This window comes from Apis cerana, linkage group LG11 (genome assembly GCF_029169275.1).
Source record: "Apis cerana isolate GH-2021 linkage group LG11, AcerK_1.0, whole genome shotgun sequence".
Classification (NCBI taxonomy): domain Eukaryota; kingdom Metazoa; phylum Arthropoda; class Insecta; order Hymenoptera; family Apidae; genus Apis; species Apis cerana.
Window position 1 is genome coordinate 10552363 of NC_083862.1, and position 14294 is coordinate 10566656.

The 14294-nt window shown below is 39.3% G+C and overlaps 1 protein-coding gene and 1 long non-coding RNA gene across 10 annotated transcripts in view; both read left to right on the plus strand.

The window, feature by feature from the left end:
• Positions 1-14294, plus strand: part of LOC107999596 (carbonic anhydrase-related protein 10) — a 215566-nt gene that overhangs the window by 163735 nt on the left and 37537 nt on the right. For 8 of the 9 annotated variants that reach the window (XM_062081780.1, XM_062081776.1, XM_062081777.1 and 5 more), the window contains one exon: positions 5140-5331. The exons of the other annotated variant lie outside the window; for it this stretch is intronic. In XM_062081780.1, coding sequence (XP_061937764.1) covers positions 5140-5331 — 192 coding nt within the window. The remainder of the gene's footprint in view (positions 1-5139; positions 5332-14294) is intronic. 9 annotated transcript variants of the gene reach the window in all.
• Positions 5338-11099, plus strand: LOC133666968 (uncharacterized). The gene is made up of 2 exons (XR_009831908.1): positions 5338-10864; positions 10948-11099. It is a non-coding gene; the product is annotated as an uncharacterized LOC133666968 (long non-coding RNA).

The following is a 14294-nucleotide window of genomic DNA, read 5'->3' on the forward strand; positions in this document are numbered from 1 at the left end:
TTAGTTAACTCTCCGTGTCCAGGCCATTGTTCCACGAGAATTGGAACGCCTGTGACGCCCGCTCCTTTCCGCGATAACCATCGTGGTCGCTCACATTCCCCCGAAACTGTGAAATACCGATTAAAATAACGTTTCCGTTTCGAACGAAGAGTTTAAAGGGAGATTTTCAACCCCTGTTGATTCAATCTCGAATTTTCTTTCGTAATCGAACGCGTGTAACGTTCTTCGAAATTAACAAATCGTTTTGCTTTTATTTCGATTCGAAGGATTTTTGTTAAAATTTTTTATATCGCTTTTCGTCGATTTTCGATTACGTGCCACGAGTATACTTTTTTTAACCGAGTCAAATTGATCGATCGATGATTGTTCAATGATTGCCTTTTTTACTTTTACCAATTTTTTATTCCTCGCGTATACGTTTTCTACGACAGTAAATAAATATACTAATAACAACTTGTACAAAGTGCGAAGATATAAAGTACCTAAACTATACGTATATAAAACTCATTACGATATTATACGATTTTGTACGAACCTAATTATTATCAGATCAGCCGAGAATAAGCCGTATCAAGCCTCCCCTTCGCCCCTCACTCAACCAAGAAACGCGATTAATCGCAAGTTTCAAGGACAAAACCTTCGCCCTTCGCCCGAAAGCCCCGCGAGACAATCGATTCCCGTCAAAGTTTGGGGGAGGGGAGGGGAATCCTTTCTCCAAACCCGCCAAAAACCCAAATTTCCGACCCGATCTTCCCTTCCTTCCGCGAAACTTCCCTTTGATTCCTCCCTCGAAAACTCGGCCGAAAGAAACTTAACGGCGGCCCCCATTAATCACCGATGCGCCGATGAACTTCTCGCCGACAGAGGGGAGAGGAGGAAGCGAATTACGACCGCGGTTCACGACGCGGAGAATTTTCCACCCGTCGGAAAAGGGAACAAAACTCGCGATGACGATTGTTCCCTCCCCCTCCCTTGCTTCTCTCGCAAGTGTGGAGGGATGGGGGAGGGTGAAGGAAGGAAAGAAGTCGAGGGAGAGGCGGCGGCCTTTGTGAGGATTCGGCCTCGCAGACTTCCTCTCTCCGCGAGTCTTCTTCTTCTTCTTCTTCTTCTTCTTCTTCTTCTTCTTCTTCCGGCGGCCTCATTGATCCGAGTTCGAAGTTGGGGAAGAGGAGGGAATGGGGTGAAAAAGGAGAGGATTATCCGCGAATTAGAGTCGAAAAGGTGGAGGGATCCGTCCGGGGGGATAATGAGTTATGCTCTTTCGATGAGTTATGCTACTTCTTGGCGTCGTCTTTGGATTTATATTCCGATGGAGGGGAAGAAGGAAGGGAAGGCGACCTTCTCTCTGGAGCAAGTCTGGGGAGAATTGTTCGACGAGGAACGTGGATGAATCTGTAAAGATGAAATTGGGATTCCTTTTTTTTTTTCAAGATCAAATTTTTTTAAGGAGAATTGGCAATAAACGATCCAATAGTGGAAGATTTTTTTAAAATTAGGGTAATTAACATCGGAATTATTTGAACAAGGTTGGTAATCGATTAAGAATTGGAAAGTGGTTTCGATAGAATTAATGTTGATATAAGTTAAATTAGTGATAATATTACTATCGAGATTTTTGAATTAATGCGCGCAGAAATTATTAATAATTATCCTCGATCTCGAACGATATTCGTTAAAATTTTCGAAATACCTCGTCCATTCCTTTACGACGGGATTAAAACGTTCGATCGAAAGCGAACAATGAGAAAAAAATGTGATGAACGAAGCAAAACCGGAAGCGACGATGCAGAAACGTGGACGTATTTAACCGGAACTCGGCCGGAATAGAGATCTGGAATCTATTGCAAAATAATAAGTTATCTGCCGGCGACTTTTGCCGACGTGTCCTCCTCCGCCGCTTTCCTTCCACCCCCTCGGCTTACCTCATTATTTCTAACTGATGACGCCATAATTCAGCTTCACGCGACGTACAAGAAAATGGACTTCCCCTCGTCGACGACTCGTGGCTGTTCCGCCACCATCACCACCACCGCCCTTCGTTCTTCGAGGGTAGTAACAGCGACAACTGGGGGTGTCTGGCCCCGCTATTCCGTCCAATTAAATGCCTAATCAATTATCTGGCGAAGGGGGTGAAGAGAAGAGGGAGAGTCGGCGCCCTTTCTTGCTCCTACCTCTCGAAACCTCTCCTCTTCCTCCTCCTCCTACTTCCACTCCTACTCCTCGTTATGCCGCGAAGAAATTAGCAGAGGTGTCAAGGGGATCACCCTGGCCAACGTGTTTCCACCGCCTCGATAATTAGCCCCGAGTTGGGGAAGAGAATTCGCGGAGGACTCGTGTCGCCAACCTGTGAAACGACGTTGTTCCTGTTGTAGAGGGTGGGTGAAGAGAGTTTGGAGAGAGTGGTGGGAATGGTGGTGTTTTGTAGGAAATAGTTGAGCCGGTCTTCGAAACGGATTTGGCGAGTTCAATTAATTTTGGATGGATCGGTAATGGTGAAATTGTTGCGAGCAAAAACTTCTTCTATTATCTTGTATCATCGTTAAAGAAGCGTTACGAAAAGTCTCGTGGAGACAATTAAAGGAAGCAAATTTTTAAAAAATTCATCTCGTTCAAACTTGCTCACGACTTGCTTCTTTCTTTACTAAGTGATTTTATTAAGTAATTCGCGTATAAGATACACTTTTTTTCCTCTCGAACTCTGGATACTAATAACGATCGATTAATGAGAATTAAAGTGTTCGCCATCGTTAACAATGTTTCATCAACAAACAATTTTCGAAGTTAACGAGTTGGAGATGCGAGGATTACCCGCGATCTCGACAAATCGGGCAAATCCAACGTTGCCAACGTTCCATTGATGATGGCGTACTAATTAGAAAGCTCTGGGAAAGGAAACCGGTCCCCGTGATGGGAAAGGCCGAAGATGAGAGCCCCATAGTTCAAGATAGAGGTGGCGTGGGAGGTAATTTAGGTATCGTGGGTGGTAGGGAGAAATTTAGTAAAGCCTTGACCATGCTCATCTGCCCGCTCTTTCCGTCGCTCCGACCCGAAATTAACGCTTTGTACGCGGCCTCGAAACACCGCGCGGTAACGCCTGTGTATACTGGCCGCTTCATTAACCTCGTTACAAAGAACTCTTCCCCCTCCCCTTTTTTCCACGATCCCCTCCTCTTGTGTTCTTGGCCAACCGGTGTAACCACCCTTTAAAGCTTTTCTTCCTTCTTGGAGGTAGCCTTGAAAAGGTCTCTCGAGAATCGGAGGGGAGGAGAAGGGAGAATCGAGGATTACGGAGAGGAACGATGATGTTTTAGAGAATTTTGAGAGGCAGAACATTTTTATGGGAAATTAGTTTGCCAACATTGGGGAGAAATGTGTGAAACAAGAGTCGAAATGAAGAAGATATATATATATATACAAATTCGAATAATATAAGGAATAGATAAAATTAATAAAGTTATTTATTTTTAATATCGGTTACTTTAGCTCGAAATAATGCTTCGAGTTAATAATCTGCCTTCGTTAAACGCGATCTAGAAACGGACTTAACCATACATACGTAAAGAATAATTTAAATGAAAACAAATAATCCTCCCGTCCAAGACAAGTAATTCTTGACTGGGCCGTGAAAATAATAAATAAAAATGTACGACTTTAGCTGAATGAATATATTTTATTATACGTGATTGCGAAACGTATCTGTTTACAAAACAATTGAATTATGCGTATCGAAGGAAAACAAATAGATGCTATGAACTATGAAGTAGTGGTATTGCTAGCAACATTTTAACTAAATTTATTTAAAATTTCAAAAAAATTTATAAATATAAGTATATAAATATCGATAATTCCCAAAATTATCATTTTCTATTAAAATATTTTTTGAAAATAGTATTTTTTATATTTATTAATTTATATAAATTTATCATAACATTTTACTTCTTTCAAAAACAATAATATCAATAATTATTTCACTAGTTACAGCTGTTTATGTAAATATAATATATAATAATCCAACAATCTTATTAATTTATTTAATTTTTTATTCAATTTACATTTCAGTAATTTTATACTTATCTAATTCATTGAATTCATTAATAATTATAATAACATTAATTGTATTTTTAAGTGGAATATTAATTATATTCTCATATTTTATTTCATTAATAAATGAGCCATTAAAATTAAAAGCTATAAAATAATGAAACCACAAATAAAATTTCAGCGAACTTTAAATTCTATAACATCTTCTAATACCTTCTAAGCTTCCATTCCAAAAACGATCCCGAAGAAAATAATTCTAATAACAACAACATAAATGAAGTTATCGTTGAGCGAATTATCAACAATATTTGGTACAACAAAATTATCGTATCGACAAGTATCTCGACGAATGGAATCGTGATCGAAGAAAATTTATTATTGAAGACGAAGATCGTTAATCGTTGAATTACATGGGGCAAGTTAGAAAATTCGGTTCGAAATCAATGGATCCTGGATTAAAATTTTCACCCGTGTATAACGGTGATTTAAGTGAGAATGATTACGCGCGTCACGCGTAATACGGGGATAATTGCGTTTCGTACGGGACTTAATGGAGTTACGCGATTTTAATTATACATCTCGCCCCTCCTCCCTCCTCTTCCCCAGGATCAGTGTTTTTCCCTCGTGTCTCTGCGCATCCTTCGAGCACCGATTTTTCTCATCGCGACTTTTATTCGTTTCCGATGAAGAGGAAACGGTATTCGTAATCACGGATTGACGAAGGGCTGGAAAGACAAGTTGGTTTGCGTCTCTCAAACGGTGGAATATCAATCCAAAGAGAGAGAGATTTATTCGAATTCCCTCTTTTTTCCGGAGAAATTGATTTATTTGTGCGCAGATGAGTTTTGTTGTGTTTGGAAAGAAAGATTCGGGTAAAAAAAGGAATTGAAAACTTTTATCAAGGAGAGATCAATCGTCAAAATTTCGGGAATGTTGAAATAATGGAATTGTAAATATTTTGTGATCGGAAAGTATCGCTCCGATTTCTTTTCTTTTTTTTTTTTTTTTTCTTCTTCTTTAAACGAATACACTTTCGCCTCGTGCGTATTAGAAATCGAGATGTTACGAGAAAGGTTTCGATTCTATTTCGTTTTTCAGGTTTCCGGCCATTTGTACAACACCGGCCAGTTCCTGGTGTTCAGAGCCGATCGGGAGGCGAAGGTGCGGGTCAATATAACGGGTGGGCCGTTAGCTTATCACTATCAATTCGAGGAGATCTACATACACTATGGGATGGATAACGATCATGGATCGGAGCATCGCATTAATAACTACGCTTTCCCCGCCGAGGTGAGTGAAACTCGATACCGGCTTTTTTTCCACACTTTCGTGAAAATAGTGGAGTTACTCGTTCGTTCCGCGTTGGAGAGACGCGGTATTGATTTTCGTTTAAGATTTTTCGGGCAGTATTATTTCTAATTTGTGTTTTCAGTATTTGGATTAAACAACGAGAGTAATTGTGCTTTCAATTTTTCTAAATTTAAAAAATATCTCTTTAATTTTATTTGTAATTGTATTGAAACGAATCGATTCGAAATTTTGTAATAAATGAACACACGTAGACGTCTTCTGAAAGATTTTAAAACTATTTTTATCTCGCAAAAAAAGAAAAATTCGGAGAGGAGAGTAAAGAAAAATTTATCAACGATTTAAAAACAGGCTGGTGAAAAATTGAAATTTTAGACACTTCGGTCGCACGCAAAATTTAATATTCTTGGTCTGGTGAAATCTGATAAAATTCAACCGTGAAATTGACAAAAGGATCACAAAATAGAAACGGGAGGGAAAAAAAAGAAAGAAAGGGAGGAAAGAAAGAAAGAAAGAACGATTTCATATCGCTTTTAAGCGCTTATACAGAAACGAATCTACTTTCAAACAATATCATTGTTTTATTCCATAGGAAGCGGGATAGAAAAATAAAGTAAAAATAAGAGAAAAGGGAAATAAACGGAATTAGCGATAGCGCGTTTAGCATACCGTGGAAGATTATTCGACGAGCGGGAATTTTAAAGTCCTTGAATCTTTCATCGGATCGATATTTGACCATCCCCGTTGAAAATTCGCTAGAGTTTCTGCTTTTAATTATGCATTACCGCCTAGTCCTCGTTTCGACGCCGAAATCGAAATCTTCGAAACGAAACGATGCCTCTATCCTCGTTGAAAAATACATTCAACTTGCTTCTATTTTCATTCAACTTTCGAATCGTAATCGATTGCGCCAGAACAGATGGACAATTTTCGCCTGATGCTTCCTATCTCTTCTAATTCCTCCGTTTTCGAGAGAATTCAAAAATACGCAAAAGACGAAATACATAAATGAAAATGGCACTCCTTCCATATTTAAAGAAGAAAAGATTCGAACCCTTAACGAAGACATCGTTATTCAATGGAATGGAAAAAAAAAATATATATATATATACATAAAACACGTGTTCTTTTCGACAGTGTTAATAACATTCGTTATTCAAAAGTTCATATTTCTCAAGAAAGAAGGAAAAAAGGAGAAGGAAAGATTGGATTTTTTAACGAACACACCGTTTGAAAGAATAACGCGGAAATTACGCGTATAATCTGGAAAAATCCCGTAGAGCTGTGTCTCTCTCTTCCGTCGAGGCTCATCAGCGAATCAGTGGACAAGGTTAAGATGATAAAACCGGGACGAGGGAAGCTGACGGCGTAGTTAATCGAAATTAATCACGGGGCCGGCTTCGTAACGAGACAAATTAAACATTCGTTAAACGCGACGTGACGATGACCCAATTAACCGCGACCTGCTCATCCTTCCGGCAACCAGACCCTCTCCATGTGCGACCCAGTTATCCCCTGGTCGACGGTCGACGGCCCGCGAGAGAATATCGCGTTGCGCCTCGTCCTCCACGATTTTCCCCGATTTTTTTAATTAGTGTCGAAAGCAACACGCCTCGTCTCCGTGAATTTCGTCGAAAAGAGCGGTGAAAAGAATAAAATGTCCCCTCCTCCTCCTCCCCCCTCTCCCCCTTGGAAAATTATTTTCGACTTTTTGGGTCGAGAACTGGGATAAGAGAACAACTTTTAGAGAATTATGAGAGGAAAGAGAGAGAGAGAGAGAGAGAAAGGGTGGATAGAAATAGAGGTGTCGTTCACAATTGTTCGTTGGATATGGGAGAGAAAGTTGTACGCGTAAGTTTTTCTCTTTTTGTGAAAATGTGAAGAAGATTCTTCCGTTTGTCGATTGATTTTTTTTTTTTTTTTTTATTGATATTGAGTCTTTCTCCAGAAATTTTTCGATGTGCAATTAATATCTGTGTAAAATTGATCAACCCGGAAAAAAGATATTAATTAACATACTAGCGATGCTTGATGCAACTCGCTCGACCATTTGATGAAATCAATATCGGATTATCGTGGAAATTCCAATGAAAGTCGCGAGAGATTAAATGACTCTCCCTAGAAATTCCTCGATATTCGTTGGAGCTTCGCTTCGAATTCCTGTCTGCCCAAAATTGGATGTGATTTTTATATACTTTTTAGTTACTTTATCATCATTAAGGAAACGGTTGCCAGATAAATAAAACGATTATATCGCGTAATTTTATATTTGAAGAAAAATATAGGGCAACGATTTTTCCAACATAACATAAAATGTTGTCGTGTAATATTCATCGTGAATGAATCGTTGGCGAAGAAAGGCATTTTATTTCGTTTCAATTGAAGCTATTGATAACGTGTCGGATATAATAAAATTCATCGATTTCTCCACATAAACCCCAATGAGGGAAAGCTTAATCTAAATCGAAAAAGTGGATTCTATTGTAACAAAGAGGATTCATTCCCTTTGTCGTATTACACATAAACAAAATTGAACGTGAAAAGCAAAGAGAAAATTAATAGAAATATTACAAATGGTCTTTTATGGAACCGTCCATGAAATCACAATGACTCGAAATAATGCTTTTTAAATCACTTCGAAACTATACATATTTTAATTCATTCGTTGTTAAGGCCATGCATACACATTTATAAATAAATAAGCATCAGATATACATCAATCTTTGCAGCGTTTAAACTTGTATTCCCTCGATTACCCAAATGTAAAGATCCGGTTCGTAGAATTTAATTAAAATAAATCATCCTTTTCAATCAATAATATTTCAATGTCTTTCAACGCCGAATTCAACTTCCCGGTTCCAATAATTTCAAAATATATTAAATTTACGATACGATTCCGTATCGAACACATCGATCAACTATTCAGCTTAAAAGAACCGTTTGATACAATTTTAAACGGTACAAAGAACGACAATACTCGACTTGTGCAATATTTTCCTTCTGCGATTAATAAAATCTCGATTTCGATTTCGTCGAAAAAAGAGAAAAAAATTCATCAAACCTAGTCAAACACGTTGGAACCGATCCCTAGCATCCCTAACATCGCAAAATCCCTCCCTCGTCCCCACGAAACCCGTTCAAACCGTGACCAACGACGACCAACGCGAAGCAACCCGATCAAACCGCGGAGAAAGAATCGGAAACCCTCCTTCCAACGTGCTCATAAGCCGGAAAACAATTATTTTCGAATCAACGCGGCCTCCAACGAGGGCGAGATCGATTCGAGGTTAATCGAGCACATAATTCAGGGGCGACGCTGCGTGTTTGCACGCGGCAAATCCGGAATCCGCACGCGAGCAGGTGCGACGCAATAAGCGGCCGTGCCATTTCCAACCCCGTATTTTCTTTCTTTCCAAACCTCTCAACTCTCTCTTTCTCTCCGTGATAAATTCCGGAGCGTTTGTTGTTCCTTGAAGCTGGATGGAATTTATGGTGGCGAGATATTAATCGATTTCGGGATATCGGCAACGTGGGAAGCTTTCGACGATTTTTCGGATCTTGATGTATCGAAAAGTTGTTAGAAACAGTTTTTTTTTTTTCTTTCTTTTTCAGAATTTGAAGTTCGGGAAAGGAAATTTGGAGTGAGATTTAGTTGGTTAGCGTTTTGCAGGGGGGGGAGGGATTATTTTTCAAGCTTTCCAATTTCCACGAGTATAAATTTTCGTTGCTTCGTCTTTTTATCTTTTTATTTTCCGATTTATAATTTGATAAACGCGAAATAATCCGTGATCATTTCGTATGGCGTGACAGGTCGCGCGTAACGTGATTTTTAAAGCGCGGAAACATCGGGCAAAATTACGGGCGAAGCTAATTTCGTTTTTCGTTACTTTTGACGTTGAGAAATTTGCGTTAATTTCGCGAGCAAGGTAATTCGTGATAATATCCACGAATTATTTATCTCGGAATCGGAGATATTTCTAAAAGTGAACGTATCTTATTTGAATGATTCTTTTATTACCCCGTTTAATACACGTCGTTAAGTTTGTTACTCGATGATATAAAAATCAATCGATGAGGTTAATAGTCTCGTTGACACGAATATTTGTCTCGCGATAAATTTGATAACACGTTGCAGCTTATACGTGTAGTGTATATCAATAAATCATGGCCAGTTAGAGTCAATAAATATTGAATCATTAACAATTCCAGTGGCAAGAGCTTTCCAACCTTGAATCATTAACTATCGAATTCATGGGAATTCATATCGTGATTGAATGCATGTCGTTGCATGATAATTCCAAAGCTCTGTCTTCGACGTTGTCACAATTATATACTTCCATATTTTTCTTTCTTTCTTTTCTCTTCACATTTCATGTCACGAATGCTGCCACGCATTTTAGGAGACTATTTTTAAAGAAAAAGTTAAATAATTTCTATTGGAGGTACAATTCGATTTCGAAGCAGATCGGAAAAATTCTGGTTCAGAATCGAAAAGATCTTATAAAGAACAACGATGCGACGAAGCGTTTGTTTTATTATATAAAGATACGAACAATTTATGTAAAAAATAGCAGCGTTTAAAGATACCAACATTTCTAAAGCCAGTCATTCCGTCCGGTTCACTTACGTGATAATATTATAGTCAAAAATAGATATGCTTCCTACGCATTTATCTTTAAGAAAAATCATGAAACAATAGAGGGAAGGGAACAAGAAACTAGCAATTTATCAAACATGTAGAAAAGAGATATTAACGATCGGAAGTAATGTCGAAAAATAGTGATAATTGCGTTCGATAATAACAGAGAGGGATCTGGCAAGTCCAATTATCGTAAAAATTTTCCCGATTCCCAAGAAACATTAGCAATTATTCGACGCGTGCGTGTTCTCAAAGGGATTCCGTTCGGATCTCCATTCAGCAAAGGGGGCCAAGGACAGATCGATTTCAAAGTTGGTTCCATTAAGAATTTCTTCTTTTCTCGTGTCCCAATTATTCATTTAATCACACGCGATCATCCTTGGAATCGATCCAGTTTTCATAACAAAAAAGAAAAGGAAAATGGCCGAATGAATAAAATATGGCACAACGCTTTACGACCTCCTATTCCTATTTTTTTTCCCTCCTGATTTCCTTTGTTTCTTTTCTTTCTCTCTCCCTCTCCCTCTCTCTCCTTTCTTTCTTTTCTACTTCCTACGTAGGAAAAATAGATCATTGGGACGGCAAACACAGCTGGCCCATCGTCGTTTAATTGCAAATAAAATTTTAATCCGGTAAAGGGATTGCATTGATTCCCGGCGTAAACTGCACCGCGATTTCCATTTTTATTCGAGGGACTCGGTGCATATCTGCACGCGAATCGATCGCCGTTCGAATTCGTAAACGGGGGTGAAAAAAAGAAAAAAAAGGAACGAGAATCGTCTATCTTTCGACGTTCTGCCTCGTTGACGTTGTAACGGGGAGGAAGCGTGGGATTTTCGAGAGATTGGATCTGATTGAAAAGTTACTATTTAGACGGTGAGTTATTGCTTCCAGTTACTTTTGCGTACCTTCTTTTTCGCCCGTGAGAAATTCATCGATTCGTCGATTCATTTTTGCAGGAGGAAAAAAAGGATAAGAAACGGAATCGTTGATAATCGCTACGAGAATGTCGATCTCTTCCTTCTTGGAGGAAAACACCGCGTTCCTTTCCACGTTTCAATCTCTCGAGACAAGTTTTCGCGCGAACCCAAAGAAAGAAAAGAAAAGAAAAGGTTCGGTCAAAACTGAAATCCAAACACACCGTGCAAACATCCGATCACGATCGATAATTAATCGACAACGGCGAGAGGCGGCGATTCCCCGGGCTCCTCCCACAAATTCGTGACTCTGAGACCCGGGGAGGCCTGTGTGGACATCCGGTTCAGGTGGCGGGACAAGGAGGGGCCATTCGAGGAGGCACTCGAGCCACTCCATCAGCTCCTTCTCGAGTAGGCTTTCGGCATCAAAGCGGCTCGTCGCTCAAACATGCCGGTAATGGTTCAGACTCGCTCGAGTGCCGTGGCTCTGGGAATCCCCTTGTCCTCCTGTCAGCGGCCCTTTCAAACGGATCCACCGCCTCTCTCTCTTCGTCGCTCGTGCTTCCCTCGCTCCGTCCTCCCCATTCTCGTCGCGAAAACTCGTGGAAAAGGCGAGGGGAAGATTTTTCCAGGAGAGAGGGAAAGATTTCACGCGAGTGGAAAAGGTATTTATTGGAAAGGTATGAAAGATTCAGGATTCATCGATTAATTTTTCAGTCGAGAGAGAGAGAGAGAGAGAGGAGGGGGTTGAAGGGACAAAGTTTTTGGAAAGAAGAGCGTGGAATTATTTAGACGTGCGATCGTTGGATTAAGATGTATCGGAAATGACTTGGTTCGATGATCCGGATGAGAGATGGGAAGAGAAGAGAACGATAAAAAATGGAAGAGATGGAGAAAGATAGTGACTCTGCATCCCTCGTGGATTCGTGGAAACGCGTTTCAATGCAAACACCACTCCCTCTTTTGTACCTCTAATATCCAAGATCAAATTTCTTTCGTTCGTGCATCCATCATGCGAAAATCCTACCACAGTAGTGTGAAATTAGGTGTAAGGACAGATGGTTTATCGATCGATTCTTTCCTCTTTCGAAAAGAAAAGAAAAAAGAGTATTTTTAAAATACCTGATCTTCGATTAAAATTTTTATCCATCTATAGGAGGAAAGAACAATTTAACGAGTGGTAGTACTTTTTTTTTTTTTAAGCTTCGAGTTTACAGTTGTTTGAAGAGTGTTTTAACGATACAGTCAATTTAAATTGAAACTACTTTAATTTATCGCATCAAGGAACGAAAGTAAATGGCCGTTTGACGATTAAATCGGGGAAGACGGATTTCGTAAATACGTTAACAGACATTTTCGCCGCAAGCGGCCGGACTATATACTCTATTACGAAATTCTGGGATTATAACTTGAGCTCTAACCTGGTTTCGGATCTCATACCGTTCCCTTCATCGTCCATAGCATCCCAATAAACCTGGTTAACCCTGTTTCTGTTATCTTCGCCACGCTCTTCGACCCTTTTATTATTATTTCTATTACCGTCCCTATATAATCTGTTCTTCCGTTATGCTCGCCGAAGTGGAAACATCGCAACGATGTTTCATCGTGGAGAACAATTGTCAAGATTTTGTACGATACGCAAAAATGGGAAAAATAGGCAAGAAGCGATTCCTCGAATCGAAATGAAACGTTTCCAACGTTGTTTTCACGATTGAGAATATGAGGATAATGAAGTTTCCATAAATCGAAAGCGTAAATCGAAGGCTACCGACTTTTAAACAACGGGTGAACGATCGTTGGAAGCGTGGAATCTTACTCTTTAAAACGCTTTTCCATTTATCCCGATACGACATTCGGTTCCCGAGATATCCTCGTGCAAACAGAAAGCTAATTTTTAATCATTTCCTTGTCCCTGCAACCTCTCGCTTACCTATCCCCAAACACGATTCCTGGAAGAACGTAATAATACGCATTTCCAAGAAGGAATATAGGTCGCTATTTATAATCTCTAAACTGTCTTTAACCATTACGGAAACTTTATATCTTCATAACCGTTCGAGATATCGGGATGGAACAAAAATAGGCTTGGCACGGTTTCTTGTATATGGATTTTCCCATCGAAAATGGAAAGTTGTGCGAATGATCTGTTGTCGTGATATGCGTACATAGAGAGGTGTCATTATATTTGTATTTAACTTTCCATTATTAAAGTATGTACACGTGTTATATAAACAGATGCGGATCTCTCGGTGAAATGGTGATTTTCGCTTAAGTTATCGGCACGATCGGTGCCGTATCATTTCCTGGTATTCGCAGCATCCGGTGGACGGAATTTGCTTTGTGCCCGTTCTTGTTTACAGTCTCGTACAAATTGGCCGTAGCTGCGGTCGATGTTCATACAGACCCGCCCCGTTTATGTCGGTTAGACCGATTTGCTTTAAATAGCGGCCCGTTCGATTCCAAACTCGATTAGGATTGGGGAAAAAATTCGATCGATGATTATCTGTCTTTCGTTAAACTGCAATTCTGTCAGATTATATCTCTTTCGGAGTGAAATGAAACGAGGAGCGTGGAGCGTTCGCGCGTTGGAAATTTGAAGAAATTATTTTATTAAGGAAGAATAAATTTTTTTGGAGAACATTGGAGAAATTTTGGTTTTCGTGAATTTATTAAAAATTGGGAGAATTCGTAAAATTATGAAAAATTGTCGAACCGATGGTTTTTAGATTTGCAACGATATTCAAATCCGAGCAATTCTGAGATTATTAATTTATCGTGGCAACATGGACGAAAGATCGAACGGCACGGTTGACATATCGAATCGTGTATTTTGCACGGATGAATATCGTCCAACATATCCGTCCCTCTGCAAACGTTTCAAGGGTTTTCTCAACGTTTCGATAACGTTCAACGAAACGTACGAAACGCGAAATACACGTATGCGGGACCTCGGGTTTTTATAGAATCGTAACCGTAATGTTTTCGCATTTTTCGCGACGCTCTCGTGTCTCCATTTGTTTTCGTTGCCATTTAAACGGAAATAAAGGAAGCTTGAATAAATATTTTCCCATGGAACGAATATTTTAATCCAGCTTACCATCTCTCTTTCCCTTTTCATGAGATAAATTATCGAGGAATTTCGAATAATTTGCTTGATTTTTCAAATTCATAATAATAATAAACGTTCTGGCATTCGTCAATCTTTACGTACAATCGTGTTCTTCAATTTCATCACAAGATGACGGATCATTATTCTATAAAACCAGAAAGAGATTGCTTAATTAATAATTTTAACGAACAAAGATCCTCCAATTGCATAAACTCGTGAGAGAGGGCAGTGCGAAATTCTTTCGAAAAGAAGAAGAATCGCGTTAAAATATACATCTCCC